The sequence below is a fragment of the Gadus morhua genome, chromosome 7 (assembly GCF_902167405.1).
Source record: "Gadus morhua chromosome 7, gadMor3.0, whole genome shotgun sequence".
Lineage (NCBI taxonomy): Eukaryota > Metazoa > Chordata > Actinopteri > Gadiformes > Gadidae > Gadus > Gadus morhua.
In genome coordinates this window covers 30,993,521-31,018,985 of record NC_044054.1, presented here as the reverse complement: position 1 = coordinate 31,018,985, position 25,465 = coordinate 30,993,521, and the positions used below count along the sequence as shown (strand labels likewise).

General features: G+C 49.4%; 3 protein-coding genes and 2 long non-coding RNA genes across 22 annotated transcripts in view; 3 read left to right on the top strand and 2 right to left on the bottom strand.

Annotated features, from left to right (window-relative positions):
* mtmr2 (myotubularin related protein 2) overlaps positions 1-411 on the top strand; it is a 13,376-nt gene extending 12,965 nt beyond the window's left edge. For all 8 annotated transcript variants that reach the window (XM_030360709.1, XM_030360714.1, XM_030360713.1 and 5 more), the window contains exon 16: positions 210-411. In XM_030360709.1, the coding sequence (XP_030216569.1) occupies positions 210-374 (165 nt within the window). In that variant the 3' untranslated portion in view covers positions 375-411. The remainder of the gene's footprint in view (positions 1-209) is intronic.
* Positions 412-625: 214 nt separating this feature from the next.
* Positions 626-1,068, bottom strand: LOC115546910 (uncharacterized). The gene is made up of 3 exons (XR_003977303.1): positions 995-1,068; positions 850-930; positions 626-800 (listed from the first exon to the last, which is right to left on the bottom strand). It is a non-coding gene; the product is annotated as an uncharacterized LOC115546910 (long non-coding RNA).
* Positions 1,069-1,154: 86 nt separating this feature from the next.
* On the bottom strand, positions 1,155-1,924 carry LOC115546909 (uncharacterized). Of its 3 annotated transcripts, none has more exons than XR_003977300.1 (3): positions 1,680-1,924; positions 1,290-1,351; positions 1,155-1,258 (listed from the first exon to the last, which is right to left on the bottom strand). It is a non-coding gene; the product is annotated as an uncharacterized LOC115546909 (long non-coding RNA). The 3 variants fall into 3 exon arrangements; XR_003977301.1 differs by having other exon boundaries at positions 1,162-1,227; positions 1,259-1,351; XR_003977302.1 differs by having other exon boundaries at positions 1,172-1,227.
* Positions 1,925-3,583: 1,659 nt separating this feature from the next.
* On the top strand, positions 3,584-11,815 carry fam76b (family with sequence similarity 76 member B). Of its 7 annotated transcripts, none has more exons than XM_030360727.1 (10): positions 3,596-4,135; positions 4,806-4,870; positions 5,026-5,080; positions 5,311-5,466; positions 5,877-6,064; positions 6,323-6,373; positions 6,591-6,668; positions 8,886-9,048; positions 9,820-9,921; positions 10,707-11,815. In XM_030360727.1, the coding sequence occupies exons 1-10, from the start codon at positions 4,049-4,051 to the stop codon at positions 10,788-10,790; spliced, it is 1,029 nt and encodes a 342-aa protein (XP_030216587.1). In that variant the 5' UTR covers positions 3,596-4,048; the 3' UTR covers positions 10,791-11,815. The 7 variants fall into 7 exon arrangements, with proteins under 7 accessions (XP_030216590.1, XP_030216592.1, XP_030216591.1 ...); XM_030360729.1 differs by having other exon boundaries at positions 3,600-4,135; positions 8,916-9,048; XM_030360728.1 differs by having other exon boundaries at positions 3,602-4,135; positions 8,913-9,048.
* A 2,264-nt stretch (positions 11,816-14,079) lies between these two features.
* taf1 (TAF1 RNA polymerase II, TATA box binding protein (TBP)-associated factor) overlaps positions 14,080-25,465 on the top strand; it is a 32,734-nt gene continuing 21,348 nt past the window's right edge. For 2 of the 3 annotated variants that reach the window (XM_030360700.1, XM_030360702.1), the window contains exons 1-12: positions 14,082-14,362; positions 15,091-15,204; positions 15,659-15,773; positions 16,748-16,864; positions 17,091-17,192; positions 17,798-18,036; positions 19,370-19,585; positions 20,122-20,373; positions 21,030-21,237; positions 22,272-22,379; positions 23,216-23,383; positions 24,864-24,991. In XM_030360700.1, coding sequence (XP_030216560.1) covers positions 15,091-15,204; positions 15,659-15,773; positions 16,748-16,864; positions 17,091-17,192; positions 17,798-18,036; positions 19,370-19,585; positions 20,122-20,373; positions 21,030-21,237; positions 22,272-22,379; positions 23,216-23,383; positions 24,864-24,991 — 1,767 coding nt within the window. In that variant the 5' untranslated portion in view covers positions 14,082-14,362. Of the gene's footprint in view, positions 14,363-15,090; positions 15,205-15,658; positions 15,774-16,747; positions 16,865-17,090; positions 17,193-17,797; positions 18,037-19,369; positions 19,586-20,121; positions 20,374-21,029; positions 21,238-22,271; positions 22,380-23,215; positions 23,384-24,863; positions 24,992-25,465 lie in introns of all 3 variants that reach the window. The other variant, XM_030360701.1, reaches the window with a different exon arrangement.

Here is a 25,465-nt window from a genome sequence, read left to right as displayed (position 1 = left end):
CAGTTTGTGTATATATTTAGGCATTCCTACATGTGTGTTGGTCATGTGATCATGAGTAGGCTGTAAGACAATAGAGGAACTTTGTTCCTTCTTAGTATTTTGCCATGGTAACGCACATGGCACTATCTGGTGTGGAGGATGTGACGTAGGCCTACCTAATGTGACGTGTGTGCGTGTGCGTGTGCGTGTGCGTGTGTGTGCGTGTGCAGGAGCCGGTGCACCAGCGCTACAAGGAGCTGCTGGCCCGGCGGGCGGAGCTCCAGCGGCGGGTGGAGGAGCTGCAGAGGGAGGTGACCAACCGCTCCGCCTCCTCCTCCTCCGAGAGGGCGGGGTCCCCCACCCGCTCCATCACCCCCGTCCAGACCTTCGTCTGACTCCCCTCCCAACCCGCTCCATCACCCCCGTCCAGACCTTCGTCTGACCCCCCCCCCCCCCCCCCCCCACCCCAACCTGCTCCACCCCCCCGTCCAGACCTTCGTCTGACCTCCACCTCCTCCAGCACCCTACCTTCTAGCGCACCCTACTACCTACAATATCCTACCGTCTAGGAGAATCTATCTACCTTCTAGAACCCTACCTCCTAGAATCCTACCGCCTAGGAGACCCTACCCTCCAGAAGAAAGACCCTACCTTCTAGAACATCCTACTGCCTAGAATATCCTACCTTCTAGAATACTACCTTTTAGGAGACCCTACCTTCTAGAAGAAAGACACTACCCTCTAGAAGACTCTACATTCTAGAAGACCCTACCTTCTAGAACCCTACCCTCTAGAAGACTCTACATTCTAGAAGACCCTACCTTCTAGAACCCTACCCTCTAGAAGACTCTACATTCTAGAAGACCCTACCTTCTAGAACCCTACCTTCCAGAACCCTACCTTCCAGAACCCTACCTTCTAGAAAAAAGACCCTACCTTCTAGAACCCTACCTTCTAGGAGACCCTACCTTCTAGGAGACCCTACCTTCTAGAACCCTACCTTCTAGAACCCTACCTTCTAGAACCCTACCTTCTAGGAGACCCTACCTTCTAGAACCCTACCTTCTAGAACCCTACCTTCTAGGAGACCCTACCTTCTAGAACCCTACCTTCCAGAAGACTCTACCTTCTAGGAGACCCTACCTTCTAGAATATCCTTCCCTCTAGAAGAGACCCTGCTGTCACCAATATTCTACCGGCTTCTACACATCCTTAGCTCCTCAGGGTCGGACCTACCACCGGTCCTACCTTCTAGAACACTACCTACCACGGGCCCTACCTTCTAGAACACTACCTACCACGGGCCCTACCTTCTAGAACACTACCTACCACGGGCCCTACCTTCTAGAACACTACCTACCACAGGCCCTACCTTCTAGAAGACTCTACCCACCACGGGCCCTACCTTCTAGAAGACTCTACCCAACACGGGCCCTACCTTCTAGAAGACTCTACCCACCAAGGGCCCTACCTTCTAGAAGACTCTACCCACCAAGGGCCCTACCTTCTAGAAGACTCTACCCACCAAGGGCCCTACCTTCTAGAAGACTCTACCCACCACGGGCCCTACCTTCTAGAAGACTCTACCCACCACGGGCCCTACCTTCTAGAAGACTCTACCCACCACGGGCCCTACCTTCTAGAAGACTCTACCCACCACGGGCCCTACCTTCTAGAACACTACCTACCACGGGCCCTACCTTCTAGAAGACTCTACCCACCACGGGCCCTACCTTCTAGAAGACTCTACTCACCAAGGGCCCTACCTTCTAGAAGACTCTACCCACCACGGGCCCTACCTTCTAGAAGACTCTACCCACCACGGGCCCTACCTTCTAGAAGACTCTACCCACCAAGGGCCCTACCTTCTAGAAGACTCTACTCACCACGGGCCCTACCTTCTACACTAACGACCGCCCTGCACCAAAGAGAGAATGTGTGTGTGTGTGTGTGTGTGTGTGTATGTGCGTCTGTCTGTATGTATGTGTGCGTGTGTGTGTGTGTGTGTCTGTGCCAGACGTATTTAGCGACCAGAGCAGAGGTGCTGTAGCCCCGCCCCCCAACCTCCAGGGTTGAGACATCATCCAATGGGAACGCTCCATCATATCAGCCAATCAGACGCAAGGACTGATCCTCTTAGAAACACTAGTGGTTATTAAACTAAGTTATTAATGAATTGTATGGCTTGTATACACTCTCTAAGGGCTTAATGTAGACACAGCGTCTGCGTAGACGCTCACTTGCCAGCCATGACGCATGCAGGTGTGCTGTACACTGAACCACATCCCGGTAGGGCTCTGGGTCCTCTGGAACGCGACCAAAACTCAACCAGGAACTGGATTCAACTCTTAAGTAGTGTGACCAAAAACGATACGACGTTTGACCGTAGACACGTTTAGAGCGTAACAGAATAGCTACACTATGATATTCCTCTTAATGAAAACTAACACCCTTTCACTTTTCAAACTTAACACGTAACAACACTATTCTACTTTATGAAGGACATGTTTTCACGCTTTCTCAGCTTGTTGTAAGTTGAGTCAATATGTGTGTTCGTGATTTCATCCAACCGGCGAGAGATGACCTTTGGGCCAAACTTTTTGTGTTACATGGGAGTTATTGTTTTTAAAACGAGACAACATAGATTATACACTAAGAACAATAATGTTTTGAGAGGTTGTTTGCCATAACTAATGGGAGGAGACATCTGTGCCTTTTTTAACACTGTCTGCGTTCCGCTTCAGTGATTTAACCAGGTGCCCAACCAGTGATTTAACCAGGTGTATAACCAGTGATTTAACAAGGTGTGCAACCAGTGATTTAACCAGGTGTGTAACTAGTGATTTAACAAGGAAACCAGGTGCACAATCAGCGATTTAACAAGGTGCCCAACCATTGTATGACTTGTCTGCATAGTGAGTACTTCAGGTGTGAGTTTCAGGACATTACCAGATCTAGAGATACGATTTAGTGCCTTTTTATGTACACGTGGAACCTAGAATGGGACGGAGGTCACTGTTACAGTTTGTGATTGATGAACCAGATATTGTGATCCATCCCGTAATAAAGTGGCGCCATGACCTCTTCGCATCTCTTATTAAGTCTAGTTACGATGTCCAGCTCACCAAAAGACTGCTCATGTGTCTACCAACAGTGGTCTGTGTATGCTCTTCATAGGCAACGATGTATGGAATGGGGTGAATATTACAATATTATCGCACACTTGTGTTCATCGTATTGTGCTTTACTTTTGTTCATTGTGATGTCATAATTAGACGTTACGTTTTAGAATGGGGGCATGCGAGGAGAACAACCTTTGCATGTCCGTGATGTCATGATGTGTTTGTTTGGCTGCCCTGTGTCCTCGCGTGACGCCGGCCCGGCAGACCTCAGGAGAACAATGAGCTGTGATGTTTGGATCAGTGACAGAAGGGCCGTGCGGCTTCTATTGGATTGTCTTATGTCCCTGGGTTATTAATAATCACACCCCACCGGTATTTTAATCACAAAGGAATTGTTTTGAAAAAGTGGCACCCTAAGGTGCGTCTCCAAACCCGCCGATCTGTAATTGGCTGAGTTTTTTTAAAACGTGGAACCGCGCTTGGATGCCGCTTCGCGATTGGCCGTCTTTTCTTCCGCAGTCGGTGCCAACATCCGCTTGGCCACATCCGGGGACATGACGACATCGCCGATACAAAAAAGAGAGAAGGAAAACAGGAAAATACATTTCTCTTGACTAGAACCGAGGAAACTTGTAAAAAGACCCTCTTGATCCCGGCCGACCAGCCCCACCTCCCGACCCGATCGATCGCTAGTGATCGATATCCGCTGATAATCACTCCGCCTCCACGTCCGCAAGGAGAGGCTGTTGATGTTCTGAGTTTATTGTTCTTCGCCTGGTACCCAGCCTGCTAAAGCTAATCTCAGGCTACCTCCAGGGCTACATTCTGCTAACGAGTTAGCCAGCTAGCGGAGGTTATCTGCTATCGCTAGCCGCCAGGCAGAGCGCCGAGCAAAGCAGCAGCAGCAGCAGCGTCCAGGGGATCCAGCTGACCTGTCCGCTGAGAGCATGGCCACCACGGCTCTGTACGCCTGCACCAAGTGTAACCAGCGGTACCCCTTCGAGGAGCTGTCCCAGGGCCAGCAGCTCTGCAAGGTGGGTGTTCAGTGTGTGTGTGTGTGGGTGGCTGGTGGTGGTCCAGTCCCAGCTAGTGGCTTTGAAGAAAATGTAAATAGAAACAGACTGACGACCGAGCCTTGAGATGCAACATGCAGGCACTGGCCCGCTTGGGTCTTATGTAATGTAAGCTTTAATGCTATGGATGAGCAACATGTTGAGAGCTTGATCCGAACACAGATCAACTCTTCGACAGCGGTCACATACTCGTAATAACGAGTTACTTAAGCGATTTGCAATTGAGTGTTTTACCATATTGCTATATGGATGAGTAAACGTACCATTTATCTTTATCAACTTTAAAACCCCACGCAGTCTTTATTGTCCTTGTTGACTCAGACAAGAGCGTCATCTCCGATAAACACAAAGTCCATGATATTTAGATATAGATATACAAGTCACAGATAGGGTGGCATTCCATCCAAATTTCCTTTTAAAAAGGCAAGGATGACACATTTTAAAAGCGCAGGAAATGAAAAAAAAAGTCTAGACATTGTTCATTTCACTTGTTTATCTCAACCTTTTTTCTGTCGGTTAAGGTTGTGAGACCTGACTCAGTTGGAGTTGATAATAAGTTGTATTCTTCTGTTAGTTCGGCGTGTATACCTGTGTATCTGTATTTAATATCTGTATTTGTTTCTGGCCCCAGGAGTGTCGCATCGCACACCCCATGGTGAAGTGTACGTACTGCCGCTCGGAGTTCCAGCAGGAGAGGTGGGTCATGTTTCAGCACCTCCTAGGATCTGTCTCACATCACAGTGCTCTGTGTTTCAGAACCACCTAGGAACTGTCTCACTGCGCAGTGCTCTCTCACAACGTTTCAGCACCACCTAGGACCTGTCTCACTGACTTTACCTTTCTCTTCCCAGTAAAACAAACACAATCTGCAAGAAATGCGCCCAGAATGTGAAACAGTTTGGGACGGTGAGCGGTCTTCTTGTCTTCATCCAACCACATTCTGTTCTCCCTTCTGATTGGGCTGTTATTAATCAATCATTATTAATGATGAAGTAGTTGTACTGAGTGTAAAGATGTTGTAATGCCTTGGCCTGCAATGTTTATATGCATGTTCTGCACGGTATCCCTCAGTGGGGGATCGTCCTACTATGGGGGCGTGCTGTGTACTGACCTGCTAACCCCTTGTCCCCCTGCAGCCCAAGCCCTGCCAGTACTGTAACATCATCGCTGCCTTCATCGGCACCAAGTGCCAGCGCTGCACCAACTCAGAGAAGAAGTACGGCCCACCGCAGACCTGTGAGCAGTGCAAGCAGCAGTGTGCCTTCGACAGGAAGGAGGAGGGCCGGAGAAAGGTACGCGCCTACCTGGTGACACTCACACAGACACGCCTCGAGCTGAATGCTGAATATCAAGCAGTTGGGAATTTCAGGAATGTTCTTTGTAGCTTCTCCAATTATGACCGAATGATTTGCTTGTTGTCAGCCTCACCTGAAAGTCTCTGTGGATCAGCGGGGAGACTGTGTGTGTGTGTGTGTGTGTGGGTGCACGGTAAGCTACCCTGCTGGCAGTGTACTCTCTCGTAACACCTATATGTGTGTGTGTGTGTGTGTGTGTAGGTGCACGGTAAGCTACCCTGCTGGCAGTGTACTCTCTCGTAACACCTATATGTGTGTGTGTAGGTGCACGGTAAGCTGCCCTGCTGGCAGTGTACTCTCTCGTAACACCTATGTGTGTGTGTGTGTAACTCTGTGTGTGTGTGTAGGTGGACGGTAAGCTGCTGTGCTGGCTGTGTACTCTGTCGTACCGCCGCGTGCTGCAGAAGACCAAGGATCAGAGGAAGGGCTTTGGCTCCTCCAACTCCTCCTCCTCCCTCGGTGATAAGGACCAGCACTCCCGACCCCACCACCACCAGCAACACCCGCACAACCGTCACAGCAGCTCCCACCACAAGTAGGTCGGCCCACGGGTCACCCGGCCCGTGAGCCAGGAGCTCTAGCCTCCAGACAGCAGCCTACAGGGACTATGGGGGACCCCACTCTATAGCCAAGAGGTCTAGCCTCCAGATAGCCAGCAGCCTATGGGGGTTCCACTCCAGAGCGAGTAGGTCTAGCCTCCAGACAGACGGGTGTCTTAATTGCATCGCGGCCTCAAATGTTGCCATGTTGGGGGAGGTTTTTGTGTTGTTGACGACGTTGTTGTTGTTCACAGACTGAGTGGGAGTCTGAGTCCGGAGCAGGAGCCAGGACTATGGAAGCAGAGGTGAGACCCGGCTCTCCTTCTGTTCCTCCCTGACCTCCTCCTGCTCCTCGTATTCCCCACTGCTGCTCCCCCCCTCTGCTTTCCAAGCTCTTTCTCCTCCTCCTATTCCTCCTTCCCCGCTCCCCTGTTCCTTCCTTTCTGCTCCCTCGGCTCTCTCTCCCCGCGTCTCTGCTCCTCCTGCCTGGTGCTCATCCGTCCGTCTCGCTTCTCTCTGCAGCCATAAGTCGTCTTCCATCCAGAAGGAGACGCCCAAGAAGAAACCAAAACTGGAGCTGAAGCCGTCAAACGGAGACAGGTTAGATAGAGCATTCATTCCTCACGTTAACATCAGATTAATAAATGGGAGAAGAAACAAATTCATACGCTGATTAGTAAATCGCTGGTTTTTGGTAGCAATGCTTTACTTTCTTTGTTTCTTACTTACCCTTCGAAACTCCTCTGCTCCTAACCGTATCTCCTCTCTGCTCCTAACTGTATCTCCTCCTCTCTGCTCCTAACCGTATCTCCTCTCTGCTCCTAACCGTATCTCCTCCTCTCTGCTCCTAACCGTATCTCCTCTCTGCTCCTAACCGTATCTCCTCTCTGCTCCCAACTATCTCCTCCTCACTGCTCCTAACCGTATCTCCTCTCTGCTCCTAACCGTATCTCCTCTCTGATCCTAACCATATCTCTGCTCCTGATCGTATCTCCTCTCTGCTCCTTACGTATCTCCTCTCTGCTCCTAACCGTATCTTCTCTCTGCTCCTAACCGTATCTCCTCTCTCTGCTCCTAACCGTATCTCCTCTCTCTGCTCCTGACCGTATCTCCTCCTCTCTGCTCCTAACCGTATCTCCTCTCTGCTCCTGACCGTATCTCCTCTCTGCTCCTAACCGTATCTCCTCCTCTCTGCTCCTTACCTTATCTCCTCTCTCTGCTCCTTACCTTATCTCCTCTCTCTGCTCCTTACCTTATCTCCTCCTCTCTGCTCCTTACCGTATCTCCTCCTCTCTGCTCCTTACCGTATCTCCTCTCTGCTCCTAACCGTATCTCCTCTCTGCTCCTAACCGTATCTCCTCTCTGCTCCTAACCGTATCTCCTCTCTGCTCCTAACCGTATCTCCTCTCTGCTCCTAACCGTATCTCCTCTCTGCTCCTAACCGTATCTCCTCTCTGCTCCTAACCGTATCTCCTCTCTGCTCCTAACCGTATCTCCTCTCTCTGCTCCTAACCGTATCTTCACTCTGCTCCTGACCGTATCTACTCTCTGCTCCTGACCGTATCTCCTCCTCTCTGCTCCTAACCGTATCTCCTCCTCTCTGCTCCTTACCGTATCTCCTCCTCTCTGCTCCTAACCGTATCTCCTCTCTCTGCTCCTAACCGTATCTCCTCTCTGCTCCTAACCGTATCTCCTCCTCTCTGCTCCTAACCGTATCTCCTCTCTCTGCTCCTAACCGTATCTCCTCTCTGCTCCTGACCGTATCTCCTCACTGCTCCTAACCGTATCTCCTCCTCTCTGCTCCTAACCGTATCTCCTCTCTCTGCTCCTAACCGTATTTCCTCTCTGCTCCTGACCGTATCTCCTCACTGCTCCTAGCCGTATCTCCTCCTCTCTGCTCCTAACCGTATCTCCTCACTGCTCCTTACCGTATCTCCTCTTTGCTCCTTCCCATATGTCCTCTCTCTGCTCCTTACCGTATCTCCTCCTCTCTGCTCCTTAACGTATCTCCTCCTCTCTGCTCCTTACCGTATCTCCTCCTCTCTGCTCCTTACCGTATCTCCTCCTCTCTGCTCCTAACCGTATCTCCTCTCTCTGCTCCTAACCGTATCTCCTCTCTGCTCCTTACCATATCTCCTCCTCTCTGCTCCTTACCGTATCTCCTCCTCTCTGCTCCTAACCGTATCTCCTCCTCTCTGCTCCTTAGCGTATCTGCTCCTAACCGTATCTCCTCTCTCTGCTCCTAATCGTATCTCCTCTCTGCTCCTTACCGTATCTCCTCTCTGCTCCTAACTGTATCTCCTCTCTGCTCCTACCCGTATCTCCTCCTCTCTGCTCCTAACCGTATCTCCTCCTCTCTGCTCCTTACCGTATCTCCTCCTCTCTGCTCCTAACTGTATCTCCTCTCTGCTCCTAACTGTATCTCCTCTCTGCTCCTACCCGTATCTCCTCCTCTCTGCTCCTAACCGTATCTCCTCCTCTCTGCTCCTAACCGTATCTCCTCCTCTCTGCTCCTAACCGTATCTCCTCCTCTCTGCTCCTAACCGTATCTCCTCCTCTCTGCTCCTAACCGTATCTCCTCCTCTCTGCTCCTTACCGTATCTCCTCCTCTCTGATCCTACCCGTATCTCCTCCTCCCTACCGTATCTCCTCTCTGATCCTTACCATATCTCCTCCTCTCTGATCCTACCCGTATCTCCTCCTCCCTGCTCCTTACCGTATCTCCTCCTCCCTAGTCTCTCAGTTGTGTTGTACCCAGTATCTGTGCCTGTGTGTGTTCTGTGTATTAACCTCTGTCTCCGCCTCCCTGGTCTGTAGGTTAACCAGTACTTTCTCCCTCACCAGTAGCTCCATCACTCAGTCGATGGACTCCGGGGGGACGGACAACTTCATCCTCATCAGCCAGCTGAAGGAGGAGGTTATGTCGATGAAGAGGATGCTCCAGCAGAGGGACCAGACCATCCTGGAGAAAGACCGCAAGGTGCCCGCCGAGCACCCCCCCCCCCGGGGGTCGGCTCGTAGACCCCGAGACACTCTGGGGGGCGGGGGGGGACTCTAGTGCTGCAGTTTAAGATGCATTTACCTCTGAGCTCATAGACCCTGAGACGCCAGGCTTAACCTGTGGGACTCCGGTTAGACCCTGGTCCTGTTAGACCCTAGTCTCGCAAAGCCAGACCAAACTACAGCAAGTAGAACGGTCTGGAGCCACGCTACCTCGAGCCGTCTATCCGTGGGGAAACTGGGCGGGCCTGTTTTTATTTCTTTAAACCAATCACAACCGTCTAGGGCGGGGCTAAGCCTGGGAAGCAGCAGCGGTGTCCCTGCAAAATAGAACATCTTTATTCCTCAGCAAATCTTTTGCAGTTCTTTTCAATTTTTCGACGGAAAGAGCCAAACATGCTAGCTTTACAGCGCCGTCAAAGTCCTCTTCAAAACTCGCCATACTGCCTAGTTTCCGAGTTTGAGGGGGAGCAACCGGAAGGGGTGGAGTCGCGGCCAAATCCGACGCTAGGCAATAGACGCTGTCCACTTCCGTTCAGCCAGACTAGACTCTCACTAATAGCTGCTGAAATGCTAACTCTCCCCCTAGTGAGGACCGGTCCTGGAGTCCAAAGGACAGCTTAGCTTGTTGGGTGGACCCTGAAATGCGGCCCTCTGTCTTTTTATACACTCTTCTCCTGAAGAAGTTACAGGAGTGAAACCTCCTCACCGTTCTCCAAACTCAACTGACCGACGGCTTGTTTCCTCCCAGCTGACGGAGATCAAAGCCGACTTCCAGTACCAGGAATCGAACATGCGGGTCAAGATGAACAACATGGACAAGGCCCACAAGGAGTCGATGGAGCAGCAGCAGGTAGCCTGTTGTTCCGACACGTCTCTACATACATATCCAAGGAAAAATGTCAAATATGTTTCCTAAGGTTTTGAATTCAATATTATCATTGTGCCTCTGGCTTTTAAAACTCCACTTCCCACAAGTATTAGCGACGGCAACGTAGCCTTATTCAGATCATATTTGATCGTTGTCCCAAATCAAAGTCTCAAGTGAAGTGGCCAAGAGAATATTACCAGCAAACCTTTTAGTGGGGGACGAGTTGTAACTGTCCCATGGCCGGAGTCAGGGTCAGCAGAGTGGCTCAGACTAAAGGCTGGTTCTCTTACTACTCCGTAAAGTGCTGTACGTAGGCACGGAGAGCCTTCTCTGTCATAGGAGACCCTCTCTGTAGCTCTACATGCGTATCCAATCTCTATTAACTTTCCGTCAACGCAACGGAGACGGATGGAGATGGCGAGGGGGGCTGTGATCGGTCCTCTAACAACATCATTTCCAGAATCAGCTTTTCCGGTCTGTCTCCTCTCACGACAGCAACACCGCCTTTCGTTTTTAATTATCCTTGTCTATTTGTATTATTTGGTAGTATTTGTGTTGACTTTTGTACTTCTTTTGCATCTTGTTTACTTTGCACCTTGTGATCGGGCGGCGAATTGCATCGCTCATCCGACATTCCCGACGGAGAACTTCGAAGGCTCGACATTCCCGACGGAGAATTTCGAAGGCTCGAGGGGGGGGGTCTCCGTGGTTACGGAGTCAGAGTAGTGTACTTTAGCCTTGACCCGGGATCTGCTCTGTGTCCGCAGACCAAGAACCGGGAGCTGCTGAAGCAGGTCGCCGCGCTCTCCAAGGGGAAGAAGTTCGACCGGTCAGGAAGCTCCCTCACCTAGCGACCAATCACAGAGCGGCTTCACCCCGGACCCCCCCCCTCCCGGGCTCGGCCCAACGCCATCAACACACCCGGGGGGGTACGCCCCGGACACGGCCGGGATCCCCCAAGGGCGGACGGAGGGGAGCCACCCCCCCCCCCCCCAGCAGAGCGTCCAGGGTATTGACATGTTTGGGTTTGGTGCTGAAGACTCGGACCCTTGAGGGGGCGGGTCTGACCGGGGAGGGAGGGAAGGTGTCTCTCTCTCCTTTTATTCTCCAGCACTGCGGAGGGGGCGTGGTTTCATCTCCCAGAATCCCCCTGGGTTCTCTGGGTCTCATGTTATTTATTCAACCGTATTCCTTTCGCATTATGTTTCATCATCATCATCATCATCATCACACCCGAGTCCCGGTACTCTGAACGACGGGCGGCTTCTAGAATTATGGTTAGTCCTATTTTTATACAACGTACCTCAACATGGAGAAGGCGGAGCCAGAGGAGGCGGAGCCAGAGGAGGCGGCGGTCAGCAGAGGGTCTTTTTCTCAGTGTCGACGCGGAGAGCAACCTGGACCCGGTCCGGTCTGTGTCGTCCCGGCTCTGGACAAGGCCGGACTCTGTTGTTATGTGACAGCGACGGTGCTTGGGGTTTTTTTTCCTCACTGGGGCTACCATGGTAATGCATGATGAACTGCCATATGTGGTCGTAGACTGTAATGTACATTTCTACTCTTCTTTTATCCCCCTTCCTCTACGAGCGCAGTGGACTCCTTAATGTACATTGGACTCTTGTCGTCCCTCCCTCTGTGAGTTCAGCGGATCATTTGTAAAGCTGTATATGGGGTCAGCGTTTGTATTTTGAAGCTACTGCTTGTATCGTTTTAGTGAGTACGCATACAGCTGGTTTTAACCGGTCTGAGGATGAGACTTTTTAAAGGAGGCATCACACCTTGCATATTGAACTGGTTTCATATTGTCACACACGATCACTTTTATACTCTTTTCCAATCCCAATGTTTTAAAACTATTAAAAGTGGCTAAATGAGGCTTCCTGGTGTTTTTTTTTTATTTTTATTGTTACTCAACAGGTTTTCTCCTCGCTGTTGGTAAGAAGATCACTATCCTTGTAGTTTCACAACATGTTGAGCTTTGGTCCGGATGTGATCTCATCACGGTGAATCATTTCTTCCAACATGGATACTGCGGTGTAATCTGACCGAGCTACGAGGGGATCCGTTTGACACTGGGAGCAAAAAGTGAAGCAGTGGATCCAGTGGGGTTGTAGAAGCGCGTGCGGTTGGGATTGAAAACCTTGACTTTCAGGGCTGGGAAGGTCCTAGTGTTAAAACGACTGCTCCGCCTGTTCTCCATGATTTGAGCCCCCTTAAACGTTTGAAATGAATTGATTTGATAAAAAAATTATATATATTTCAACAGATGTGATTAAATTCTGAGATCCTCATTTTAAAATATTATTTGTATGTATTTGTATATTTTATAAAATATTGTTATTGTATTATGTGTAAGAGTATGCTTCACAACATTTGAGTTCCTGACGTAGGGGCGCAACTGCCTACTTTCTGGGGGGTATGCAGACACATAGCAGGCCCCCCCCCCCCTCTTTGATCTGGGCACAAATTTGACCTAAAACACACTCTGATATTGAATCAAAAAAATAATTTTGAGTGCACCAGGACAGATATCTGGTGTTTTTTTTTAGAGGCAGCCTTTCTAAGATGCTCTGCCAGTGTAACATCATACCGTGCTATAAGAGATCAAGGATACCCAGAAAATTTCCATTTCTAGGATTCCCTATCTGTGCATTTTGTCCCTGTGAAAAAGAGTTCACTACTGTGTAGAACGATTCAGTCTCGATTCAGATCCGATAATATTTTTTTTGGATCATTAATTTATTCACTTTTGGATTGTTAACGGAGTTATAAAGTATCAACTTTATAACTCCGTTTTTACTGGGTCTATTGACATAAAACAAAGACTTGCATAGAGATTGAAGTAAAACAAAATAGCCACAAACAAGTTCCTTTATTTTTCTTGTTATGATCCGTTATATTGTAGGCTCCATTCTGATCAGTACACAGTTGCAAGACAACTTGTTTTACTAGTAGTAGATTGAGCTAACCTGTATATTTACAAGCCTCCTCTTGATACACTGCCATAAAAACGACCTTCCCAATCTTTCTTTTTCTATGTTGTGACCCCGAGGGCTTTCTTCTCTGCCTCTCCATATTGAGGTACGTGTCATCAGATGACAATACGGTTCAAATGAAGACACTCTGGCGCTCGCCTCCAGGGCGTAGTCGAGGGGGCGGCCACTGGAGCGCCGTGGGGGGAGGGAGGCGAAGGAGCGGGGGGGCGCCTTATCATTGACGTCCCTCTGTTATTGATCATCATATCATGTACACAGGCCTGCCTAAACCTACCATTGGGCCCTGGGGCTGAGAGGTTTCGTAGTCCCCCTGAGAGGGGGGGGGTTGGACGAGAAATCCTGACGGGGGGAGGGGGGTGAGACGACTTTGGCTGTGGTGTCAAGGGGCCACTGACCCTCTTTTTTCTTGGCTGATGATAGGCCTTTGATATTTGTAAGCCCCAAACAAAAAATCACATTGTCTTGGGCCTTCGCCGATCGGGGGGGCTATCATGGGCCAGTATAAAATAAAATAAAATGTTTTTGTTTTTTTACTGCAGCTCATGATAGGCCCCCCGATCGGCGTAGGCCCTGGGGCTTCAGCCCAGGCAAGCCCGTGCATTAAGGCGGCCTTGCATGTACACAAACGCTGTTAAATACAGAAAATGCCGACTCAAATAATTTTACTTCCATCGCTTTGGCGCCCCCTCTGGTGCGGCGCCCCTATGCGCCGCATATAGTGCATACCCATTTTTTGCGCCACTGTCCGGACGTCATACATTATGGTCGTCAATCAGGAATTGGGTAATTTACCATGATTTAGAATTATGTGTCACCATGTTATTTACCGTGGAAAATATGAAATCTTATTTCGACCACATTTCTTTTAACTCTTCATTATGGGAAATATTCATCCGCTCCAGATTGGACCAAAGCAACAACATCCTATAATGTTATGTGTTATTATCCATGGCCATCTATGACATCAATAACCAAAATACTAATTACATTTACTATACAGTTGAGGAAAAACACTTATCTGCCAGTGAATACATTACTGAAAAATCTGTAATTAATATATCATAACTCTATAATGATCATGTGATCAACTGAACCACTCTAATTTACAGTGCGCTCTTGAACGCACCTCTGACGCAAATTCGCGCCAGCCCATCCGGGTACTATGTTAGCCAGTTAGCAATGCTAGCACTTGAGGTGCTGCTGTACGCCAAAGCTCAAAACATTAAACAATACCCTGAAATGACTTCTCATGCTTATTAAAAACAAAACAACAGTATATTGCACATGCAGTGCGGGTGTCAGTATAAAGGCGGTGGTCGTCCTGCTGGTAAACTAGCAGCTGACTGGCATGTAACTTAGCGAGGCAGCAGTGCACAGAACACAACATAACACTGAACCCAACATCACGCTGAACCCGGGCGACTAAGGTGAGTTAACGCGTTAAATATTCGAATAGGTTAGGATGTGTAGTGTGTAAGCCATGTGGAGGTCTTCATAATACTAGACCCGGGCTACTAATGTGAGTTAACACGTTCAATACTCTGCTAGTTTCGCATGTGTGGTGTGTAAGCCTTGTTGATGTCTTCATCATACTAAACCCAGGTCACTAAGGCTAGATACACGTTAATTAGTCTACTATCTTAGGATGTGTTTTAGCCTTGTTGATGTCTTCATAATGTTAAACCCTGGTCAATAAGGTTAGTTACATGTTTAGTACTCTGAACAGCCTCAGCGGTGGAGAGTGAGTTCATCATACTGGAATCACTAAAGTCAGTCTGGCTCTCATTTGAGTGTATTAAACCACTAACTACATGTATATCTATAGATAGATGCATCGATATATAAATATATATCCCCCCTCCCCCCCGGATATCAGTATATGTAACAAAATGTTAGTACTACTGTTATCAGTTATAATGCTACACAGTTTGCCCACCATCTGTGCTCTGTAACTTCTTTCTTTAATGTTATCTTGAGTGTCGTCAATCATAATCAGTTTTTCTAATGGAGAGACTGCCCTTCTCTCTAACCCTGTCACTGCTGTTGGGTCATGTGTGTTGTGTCTTTGTATTGTGTGTATGTGTGTGTGTGCGCGCGTTGTGTGTGTGTTGTATTGTGTGGATGTTTGTGTTGTGGTGGGACGTGAACCCTGTAGATGTCGGACTCTGACAGCGATGAGGAGCAGGGCCGCCCCTTCTCGCTGACCGGGTTCCTCTTCGGGAACATCAACGAAGACGGACAGCTGGAGGACGACAGCGTGCTGGATGATGTACGTACAGTAAAAAGACTAGGTTGGATTATGACCATGAGAGCTGGAAGGAAACACTGAAAACCTCAGGCTGTAAGAGGAGGTTTTACCAGTGTTATGATAGTCTATATATAATACTGCTATATCGTTATCGCTCAGAAGTGAGCACGACAGTCGAGTGGTCAGGGTGTCCGCCTCAATCGATGCCCCCTAACCCCTACCTGCTCCTTAAGGACCTGTCTCTGTACTGTCTAATCCCTACCTGCTCCTTAATGACCTGTCTCTGTACTGTCTAACCCCTACCTGCTCCTTAATGACCTGTCTCTGTACTGTCTAACCACTACCTGCTCCTTAATGACCTGTCTCTGTACTGTCTAACCCCTACCTGCTCCTTAATGACATGGATCACACACACCTCGTTCCTGTTGACCTGAGTGTCAGTGGTGATTGACTCCATGTTTTTCTGAGTCTCCAGGAGTCCAAGAAGCACCTGGCGGGTCTGGGCTCCCTGGGTCTGGGCTCCCTCCTCACCGACATCACAGCCAGCGAGGAGGAGGACCGTGACGACTCCGACCGCTGCGACGATGAGGGTGAGGAAGAGGCACCGATAGTCTAGTCCACCGATTACAACTGGAGGCACTGGGTTCAGTCCTCTGTGTTTGAACTGGCACCTGTACTGTCTAACCCCTACCTGCTCCTTAATGACCTGTCTCTGTACTGTCTAACCCCTACCTGCTCCTTAATGACCTGTCTCTGTACTGTCCAACCCCTACCTGCTCCTTAATGACCTGTCTCTGTACTGTCTACCCCCAACCTGCTCCTTAATGACCTGTATCTGTACTGTCTCACCCCTACCTGCTCCTTAATGACCTGTCTCTGTACTGTCCAACCCCTACCTGCTCCTTAATGACCTGTCCGTCTACTGTCTAACCCCTACCTGCTCCTGTCTAACCTTTCTCTGTACTGTCTCACCCCTACCTGCTCCTTAATGACCTGTCTCTATACTGTCTAAACCCTACCTGCTCCTTAATGACCTGTCTCTGTACTGTCTAACCCCTACCTGCTCCTTAATGACCTGTCCGTCTACTGTCCAACCCCTACCTGCTCCTGTCTGACCTTTCTCTGTACTGTCTAACCCCTACCTGCTCCTGTCTGACCTGTCTCTGTACTGTCTAACCCCTACCTGCTCCTGTCTGACCTGTCTCTGTACTGTCCAACCCCTACCTGCTCCTTAATGACCTTTCTCTGTACCGTCTAACCCCTACCTGCTCCTTAATGACCTGTCTCTGTACTGTCTAACCCCTACCTGCTCCTTAATGACCCGTCTCTGTACTGTCTAACCCCTACCTGCTCCTTACTGACCTGTCTCTGTACTGTCTAGCCCCTACCTGCTCCTGTCTGACCTGTCTCTACTGTCCAACCCCTACCTGCTCCTGTCTGACCTGTTTCTGTACTGTCTAACCCCTACCTGCTCCTTAATGACCTGTCTCTGGACTGTCTAACCCCTTCCTGACCTGTCTGTGTACTCTCTAACCCCTACCTCGCCCCCCCCCATGTCCTGCAGGCTGGGTGAAGAGTACTGAAGATGCCATCGACTACTCTGACATCAGTGAGGTGGCCGAGGATGAGAGCAGGAAGTACCAGTACGCTATGGGGACCCTGCAGCCCAACCGGAAGTCTGGTGTGTACCTCTTCTGTCTAACAGGAAGTGAGGCATCATATCTGTAGCACAACAGGAAGTGATGTTATGTTTTGTGTCTTAGTGTGGAATATGTTGTGTGTGTGATGGTTTGTGTGTGATATTTAGTGTGTGATGTGTTGCATCTTAGTGTGTGTTGTGTCTTAGTGTTGGTTGTGTTGTGCATCTTTAGTGTGTGATGTGTCTAAGTGTGTTTCTGTGTTTCCAGACGATGAAGACGACTACGATGCAGACTGTGAAGATATCGACGCCAAGCTGATGCCCCCGCCCCCCCCTCCTACCGTCACCGCTCCGTCCGCTCAGACCCCGGGTGAGAGGGGATGGTAGATGATCATTGATCGATTATTGATCCCAAAGGAGAAGACCACTTCACGCTTTATACCTAAACCAGGGCTCAAAATGTCTTGGCACAGCTTTTAATGAAAGACAATGTTTATTTATCTCTTACTTTTATTTAGTATCAGTGTTTGGACTAGTGGTCGGACTTGTCATTGATGATCGTTGGGAGTGTGTTTCCTGTCTGTAATGCAGCTCTGTTGTGTTTTGAATGCTGCTGTATAGGGCTGCTCGATTATGGGAAAAATCATAATCACGATTATGTCAATATTGAAATCACGATTATTCAAACGATTTATTTTTGAGTTTGAAAACATGTTTTATTTATTTAGAATGTCTCTCCCAAAAAAACTTTGAACTTTGAATTTTCGCCTTAAATAAATACACAAAATGGTAAAAAAAAAAACAAAGTGGTCGAATCTAAAATAGTATACCGATATGTATCCAGCTGTTCTGCCCCTTCTATAAAAAAAAAAATATATATATATATATATATATATATATAAAAGAAATAATAAAATAAAAATAGATTAATCACCCAGCCCTACTGCTGTATGAATAAAGTTTTCTTCCCTCCAGCTGGAGAGGAGGGCGACGGCATCATCCTGCCCTCCATCATCGCCCCGTCCTCCGGGGACAAGGTGGACTTCAGCAGCTCCTCGGACTCTGAGCCGGAGACGGACCGCGTGGGGCCCGGCTTGGGCCCGGGGGGGTCCCCCGACAGCCTGACCCTCCCCCTGGCCGGCATCATGCAGAAGGACGCCGCCAAGGCGCTGCCCGGGGTCACCGAGCTGTTTCCCGTCTTCAGACCCGGGAAGGTGAGAGCTGATTGGTTCACAGGGTTCCCCACGGAGGGTTTTATCCAATCGGCGCTGAGGTGGTCTATGTTGGTCTATGTGTGTGTGCAGGGTGCTGATGTGTGTGTACAATATGTTGTTGTGTGTGTGCGCCGTGTAGGGGTGTGCCAAATAATCGTCATGACGATGCATCGCGATTCTAATTTTCACGATCTACTGAATCGATTGTTGACGCCAAGAATCGATTATTAATTTAAAAAAATGAATAATTAAAAAAATATATATATATTTTTTTTTATGTAGTTTTATAAAGCCTATTCACTTTTTGTGGCATCAGTTTGTCCTCTTATGTTTATGAAATGATATTGTTGTTATAATGGCAGCTACTTCCATAAGGGGAAATGTTTGAATGTTTTCATTTCATTGGTTTAAAGGACCACTGAGGCCATGTAAACGGCACTGATTATCCTTATTTTGTTATTTTAAGTTTTATAGATCCTTAGCACTTCTTGTCAGTGTATCCAGTAATAGTCGTTTCAATAAATACAGCTATGTATGAATTGAGTTGCTTTGAGTTATCAATTGAACACACTATCCAGATCATACACAGCCAGTCAGCCACTGGTAATGGCTTAATTTTTTTTTAACAGTGTTCAGTGAAAATTCGCAATGCATCGCAATAATTCAAGTATCGCGATGCATCGTGATAGAATCGCATCGTGGCATGTGAATCGTGATACGAATCGAATCGTGACTTCTTTGGCAATACCCACCCCTATGTGTGTGTACAATATGTTGTTGTGTGTGTGTGCGCTGATGTGTGTACAATATGTTAATGTGTGTGTGCGTCGATGTGTGTGTACTATATGTTGTGTGTGTGCGCCGATGTGTGTGTACTACATGTTGTGTGTGTGCGCCGATGTGTGTGTACAATATGTTGTTGTGTGTGTACAATATCTTGATGTGTGTGTGCAGAGTGCTGATGTTTGTGTGTGTGTGTACAATATGCTGTTGTGTGCGCTGATGTGTGTGTACCATATGTTGTGGTGTGTGTGCGCTGATGTGTGTGTACTATATGTTGTTGTGTGTGTGCGCTGATGTGTGTGTACAATATGTTGAATCATGGGTGCACTATGTTTGATGGTTCAACGTTGGGCCGACTGGTTGATGTTTTCAAGGTCTGATTGACCGTGATGTCTGATGGCTTTGTGTTGGAGATAGTTTCAGATTCAGACCAGCATAACCCTGACTTCAACCTATTGAATTCCAATATCAACTGGTATCAACTGGTATCAACTGGTATCAACTGGTTTCAACTGTGTCTAACCGGTACAAACGTCCTCCGTCCCTCTAGGTTCTCCGGTTCTTGCGTCTGTTCGGTCCCGGTAAGAACATGCCGTCCGTCTGGAGGAGCGCCCGGCGCAAGAAGAAGAGGAAGCACCGCGACCCCCCGCCGGGCACGCCCCCCCCGGAGGGCGAGGTGGTGGAGGCGGGGTCGGAGGTCAAGTCGGGCTGGACCTACGAGCCCGCCCCTCCCCCGCCCCCCGAGCAGTGTCTCTCCGACGACGAGGTAACGTCGGGTTATGGGTTAACTGTCTAACCCACGGTGTGGATACTAGTGGGTGGTGTTCTGTGTCTTAAGTTATTCGAGTGTGGGCAGGGAACCCACGGGACACGGGGGAACTGAGGGAGGGGTGAGGGGGAACCCATGGGTCCCGTGTCCTCATGTGTCCCGTGTCCTCATGTGTCCCGTGTCCTCATGTGTCCCGTGTCCTCATGTGTCCTCATGGGTCCTGTGTCCTGTGTCCCGTGTCCTCATGTGTCCCGTGTCCTCATGTGTCCCGTGTCCTCATGTGTCCCGTGTCCTCATGTGTCCCGAGGGTTCTCATGTGTCCCGAGGGTTCTCATGTGTCCCGAGGGTTCTCCCGTGTACTGTGGAACCCACGTCCCGTGGGTTCCACAGTACACGGGAGAACCCTCGGGACATGAGGAGAACCCACGGGCGACCCCAGCGGACACAGTGACCCCGCGGGGGAACAGAGTCCTAATGCCTGGGTCCCCCCTGTCCCCCCTGTCCCCCCTGTCCCCCCTGTCCCCCCCCTCCAGATCACCATGATGGCCCCGGTGGAGTCCAAGTTCTCCCAGGCCAGCGGGGACCCGGCCCAGGAGAAGGAGGCCCGGCCCCGGGTGGCAGAGTGGCGCTACGGCCCCGCGCAGCTCTGGTACGACATGCTGGGGGTGCCCGAGGACGGGAACAACTTCACCTACGGCTTCAAGCTGCTGGAGGGGAGCCCCGAGGTCGAGGAGCCCCCGCCGCCGCCGCTGCGGCGCGCCGAGACCCCCATGGAGGTCACCGAGGTCTGCACACACGCCCCCGCCGTTCACCAGACGCATTCGGATTAAATTAGGATTGATTAGGGTTGGGATTAAATTAGTTTTATATTAGGATCTCATTATATCAGGATTATATTAGGATGGATTAGGGTTGGGATTAGATAATGTATTATAAATATAAATAGAATAGATAATATAATTTATATTAGGATCTCATTATATCAGGATTATATTAGGATTGGATAAGGATAAGGTTATATTAGTTTTAGGTTTGATGGGATTTGCAAAATCGACAAAATTCTCGGATCAAATTAGGATTAGAAGGAAGGAAGGAGTTAGGAGACAAGGTTTCTATGTCTTCTTTAGGAGGTAGGAGGTAAGGATCGAAGGTGTAATGTATATCTGTGCATATGGAGGTAGGATACTAGTAGTAGTGTATACCCGCGTAGGAAGGGGGAAGGTAAGGAGACGAGGTGTAACGGTCTCTGTGCATTAGGGGGGAGGAGACAAGGTGTTATAATGTTCTCTGTGCATTGGGAGGGAGGCTCTTAGGAGACTAGGTGTAGTGTATATCTGCGTTAGGAGGGAGGAGGTAAGGAGACACACTGTGACCCCCTCCTCTGTGCGTTAGGAGGGAGGAGGTAAGGAGACACGCTGTAACCCCCTCCTCTGTGCGTCAGGAGGGCGAGGCCCAGCCGAAGGAGAAGGCCGACGGCCCCCTGGAGAACGAGCTCTTCCTGATGGTGACCCAGCTGCAGTGGGAGGACGACATCATCTGGAACGGGGAGGACGTGAAGCACAAGGGCACCAAGACCCAGCGGGCCAGCCTGGCCGGGTGGCTGCCCTCCAGCATGACGCGCAACGCCAACGCCTACAACGCCCAGCAAGGTAACCGCCGCCGCCACCACCGCTGCCCTCTGCAGTGTAGTCACGGTGTACCGTGGTGTACGCACTTACTGTACCCTGTTTCCCACAGACAGAGAGCAATGTGTGGTGCCAGTGGCAGAGTGGGACCCTTTTTCAGTCCGGGGGGAGGGGGGGGGGGGAGAGAGAGACGGGGGGTACTTATTAGGACGGCCTTGGTTTCCTATTCATCGCATCGTTTTCTGCGTTACTAACGTTATCTATGAGCAAAGTATACCATACTAAACTTTGGTCAACTTTTTCGTCTCTGTGCCAAAAATCCCGCTGCTTCGGGTTTTCCTTTTGATAGGCGCGTTGAGAGGAGGAGCGGGCGAATCAGCTGTTTATAAGTGTACCCGCGCACCACTGGCATGAATGCACGCTTGTCTCTGTGCGTGCGTGTTCGTGTGCGTATGCGTGTGTGAACGACAATGTCGGGGAGAAAGAGTGCAATGAGGAGATGAAAGAACGGGCCGATATTTATATTTAAAAATCGAAAAAAAAAAGAAGCTGAATAAATTTGTGGCGCTCAGTGTTGATTCTGTGGTGCTGCGCCACACATTGGTCTATGTGTGGGAAACACTGCTGAATGTTGTGCATCCTGGTACAGTGAATTTGTACTGTAATGTACGCACTTACTGTATGTTGTGCGTCCTGGTACTTAATGGTCGCACTCTTATTGTATGTTGTACTTAATGGTCGCACTCTTATTGTATGTTGTACTTAATGGTCGCACTCTTATTGCATGTTGTACGTCCTGGCGTTAAAAGTAGCATCTTATCCTAGCTTTATTAGTTGTATACAGAGAATGAGTTAACTATAGATGGTTAGTGCTTGGCCCTTGGTTCTGTGAACATCCTTACTGGACAGACGATATATTGTTGTCTCTCTTTCTTCTGACAAATGTACTAATTGTAAGTTGCTTTGGATAAAAGCGCTTGATATAAATGAGGGTGTTCTACTCATGTGAGGTGAAGAGGTGCCAAAGCTAGAGTCTGACCTCTGACCTCTGACCTCAGGTCTGACCCGGAGCAACTCTCAGCTGGTGCCCCCCACCCCGCCCATCATGACCAAGACCCCCTCCATCTCCGGATCCAAGAGGGACAAGATCCTCCTGGACCACCAAGGTACACTAACTAGTTTAACTAATTAGTTTAACTAATGTTTATAACACCAAGGTACACTAACTAGTTCATTTAATGACTAACTACTAGTTTAACTAACTAGTATAACTAATGTATAACACAGAGGAGGACTAACTAGTTTGACCAAAGTAGACTTACTAGTATAACTAATGTGTATAATAATTATCTAGTATTACTAGAGAACACCAACAAGATTACAGTATAAACACTGCTGCTGTACTGTTGATATAGATATATAGATAGATAGGAGATTAGACCACATGACTGATACACACCACTGCTGTACTGTAGGTATAATCAGAATCAGAATTTCTTTATTGTCATCGCACAAAGTGCAACGAAATTGGGGTAGAGGCTCTCAAAATAAGTGCTTTTTAAACCAAAAACAAAATGAGAAAAGGTTTTTTTTTAAAAATATACATAGAATGTTAAATAACTCAAACAAATATATATATATTTTAAAATGTCAGCCAATATTCACAGATATAGATTTAGATCGAGGATTTGACTGATCAACAGCTGTAGTCTAGAGCTCCTCTCGTCCCCTGTCCCGGTCTCATCCCCTGTCCCGGTCTCATCCCCTGTCCCGGTCTCATCCCCTGTCCCGGTCTCATCCCCTGTCCCGGTCTCATCCCCTGTCCCGGTCTCATCCCCTGTCCCGGTCTCATCCCCTGTCCCGGTCTCATCCCCTGTCCCGGTCTCATCCCCTGTCCCGGCCTCATCCCCTGTCCCGGTCTCATCCCCTGTCCCGGTCTCATCCCCTGTCCCGGTCTCATCCCCTGTCCCGGTCTCATCCCCTGTCCCGGTCGGCTCTCCAGTGTCCCAGGAGGAGGACTCCCCCTGGTTCTCCATCTTCCCCATCGACAACGAGGAGCTGGTGTACGGCCGCTGGGAGGACAACATCATCTGGGACGACCAGGCCATGCCCCGGCTGCTGGCCCCCCCCGTCCTCACCCTCAACCCCAACGACGAGAACATCATCCTGGGTACTCGGAGCCGGCAGCCTGTCTGTCTGTCTGTCTGCACACCTCTGTCTGTCTGTCTCTCTACCTGTCTGTCTGCACACCTCTGTCTGTCTGTCTCTCTACCTGTCTGTCTCTATGCACACCTCTGCCTGTCTGTCTGCACACCTCTGTCTGTCTGTCTGTCTGTCTGTCTACGCACCTCTACCCGTCTGTCTGTCTGTCTGTCTGTCTGTCTGTCTGTCTGTCTGTCTGTCTGTCTGTCTACGCACCTCTACCCGTCTGGCTCTCTACCTGTCTGTCGGTCGGTCTGTCTGCGCACCTCTACCCGTCTGGCTCTCTACCTGTCTGTCGGTCTGTCTGCGCACCTCTACCCGTCTGGCTCTCTACCTGTCTGTCCGTCAGTCTCTGTCTGTCTGTCTGTCTGTCTGCGCACCTCTACCCGTCTGGCTCTCTACCAGTCTGTCCGTCAGTCTCTGTCTGTCTGTCTGTCTGTCTGCGCACCTCTACCCGTCTGGCTCTCTACCAGTCTGTCTGTCAGTCTCTGTCTGTCTGTCTGTCTGTCTGCGCACCTCTACCCGTCTGGCTCTCTACCAGTCTGTCCGTCAGTCTCTGTCTGTCTCTCCACCTGCCTGTTGCTCTCTCTACTAGGCCTTTCACACCAAAAAGAACCAGGAGCCAGTTCCGGGCTGGTGCTAGGGCCAGTTCAAAACTGGTTCCAGCCTTATCCCAGTTATGAACCAGTTGGTTTCACACCGGCCAGAGCCAGCCGTGGAGCCGGCGAGAGCAACGTCATGACGTCACTGCAAACGTCTGCATACGTCTCTTTCCTCGAAGATAGCCTTTGTCCGGGTTGCTCCCTCTAACTTGTTCTGGACCTCGGAAGAAGACCAGAATCCAAGGAGACGGGTTGTCTCCTCCACGGTCCACTGCGTTCTCGTCTTCACGTCCATTGTTTACCTCTGTGTTTTTAAAAATGCCGGTCTTCGTAGGTCTTCCTGTTTATGAAGGTAAGGGTAACCCCGCCCCCTGCCCCTGGCGTAAAGGCAGTTCTCGTTTTAGCCCAGCTCAATCCTGGATTGAAGATTGGAGTTGGAACAGGCCGGAGCCGGTTCTCTGGCGATGTGGCACCAAAACACTGGCTCTAGCTCCAAACTAGCCCGGAACCGGCTCTGATTTTGCGGCGGTGTGAAAGGCCTATACCTGTCTCTCTGTGTCCTCTGCCTGTCCATTTCTCTACCTGTCTCTCTCTCTGGGTCCTCTGTCCGTCTGTCTGTTGGTCTCTATCTGTCTTCCCCTCCGTCTCTCTTGTCTGTCTCTCTTCCTGTCTGTCGCTCTCTCTACCTGTCTCTCTCTCCGTGTCCTCTGCCCGTCTGTCTGTCTCTCTTCCTGTCTGTCGCTCTCTCTACCCGTCTGTCTCTCCGTGTCCTCTGCCCGTCTGTCTCAGCGGTCCTCACCTGCTCCTCACCTCCTCTCCTCCTCCTCCTCCTCCTCCTCCTCCCAGAGATCCCAGACGAGAAGGAGCAGCGGACGTCCAACTCCCCGTCCAAGGAGAACAAGAAGGAGTCTGCGCTGAAGAAGAGCCGCATCCTCCTGGGCAAGACGGGCGTGATCAAGGACGAGCCCCAACAGGTAGGCTCTGGTCCGGGGGGGGGGCGGGGTCACCTAGACTCTGCATAGCCAACCCCCCTCCCCTCCCCCCAAACACTTATTGTATGTTGTACGTCCTGGCACGTTAAAATAGTACTTAGCATTGTGTAGCATCTTACCCAAACTTTCCTGGTTGTATACAGGGAGTGGGTTAGCCTAGCGATTGCTAGTGCTTGGCACTTGGTTCTATGAACATCCTAACTGTACCCTAGGGCTGGCTATTGCCAGGTACCTCACAATTCTTCAATTCAATTCTTTAGGTCTTGATTCGACATTAATAATAATAATAATAATAATACATTTAATTTAGAGGCGTCTTTCAAGACACCCAAGGTCACCTTACAGAGCATATAGTCATCAAAAATCGTTTAAAAAAACAAAACAAGAAATTGTGGAAAAAATAAATAAATAAACATAAAAAATAAATAAAACCAAAACAAACAAACAATCACGTTA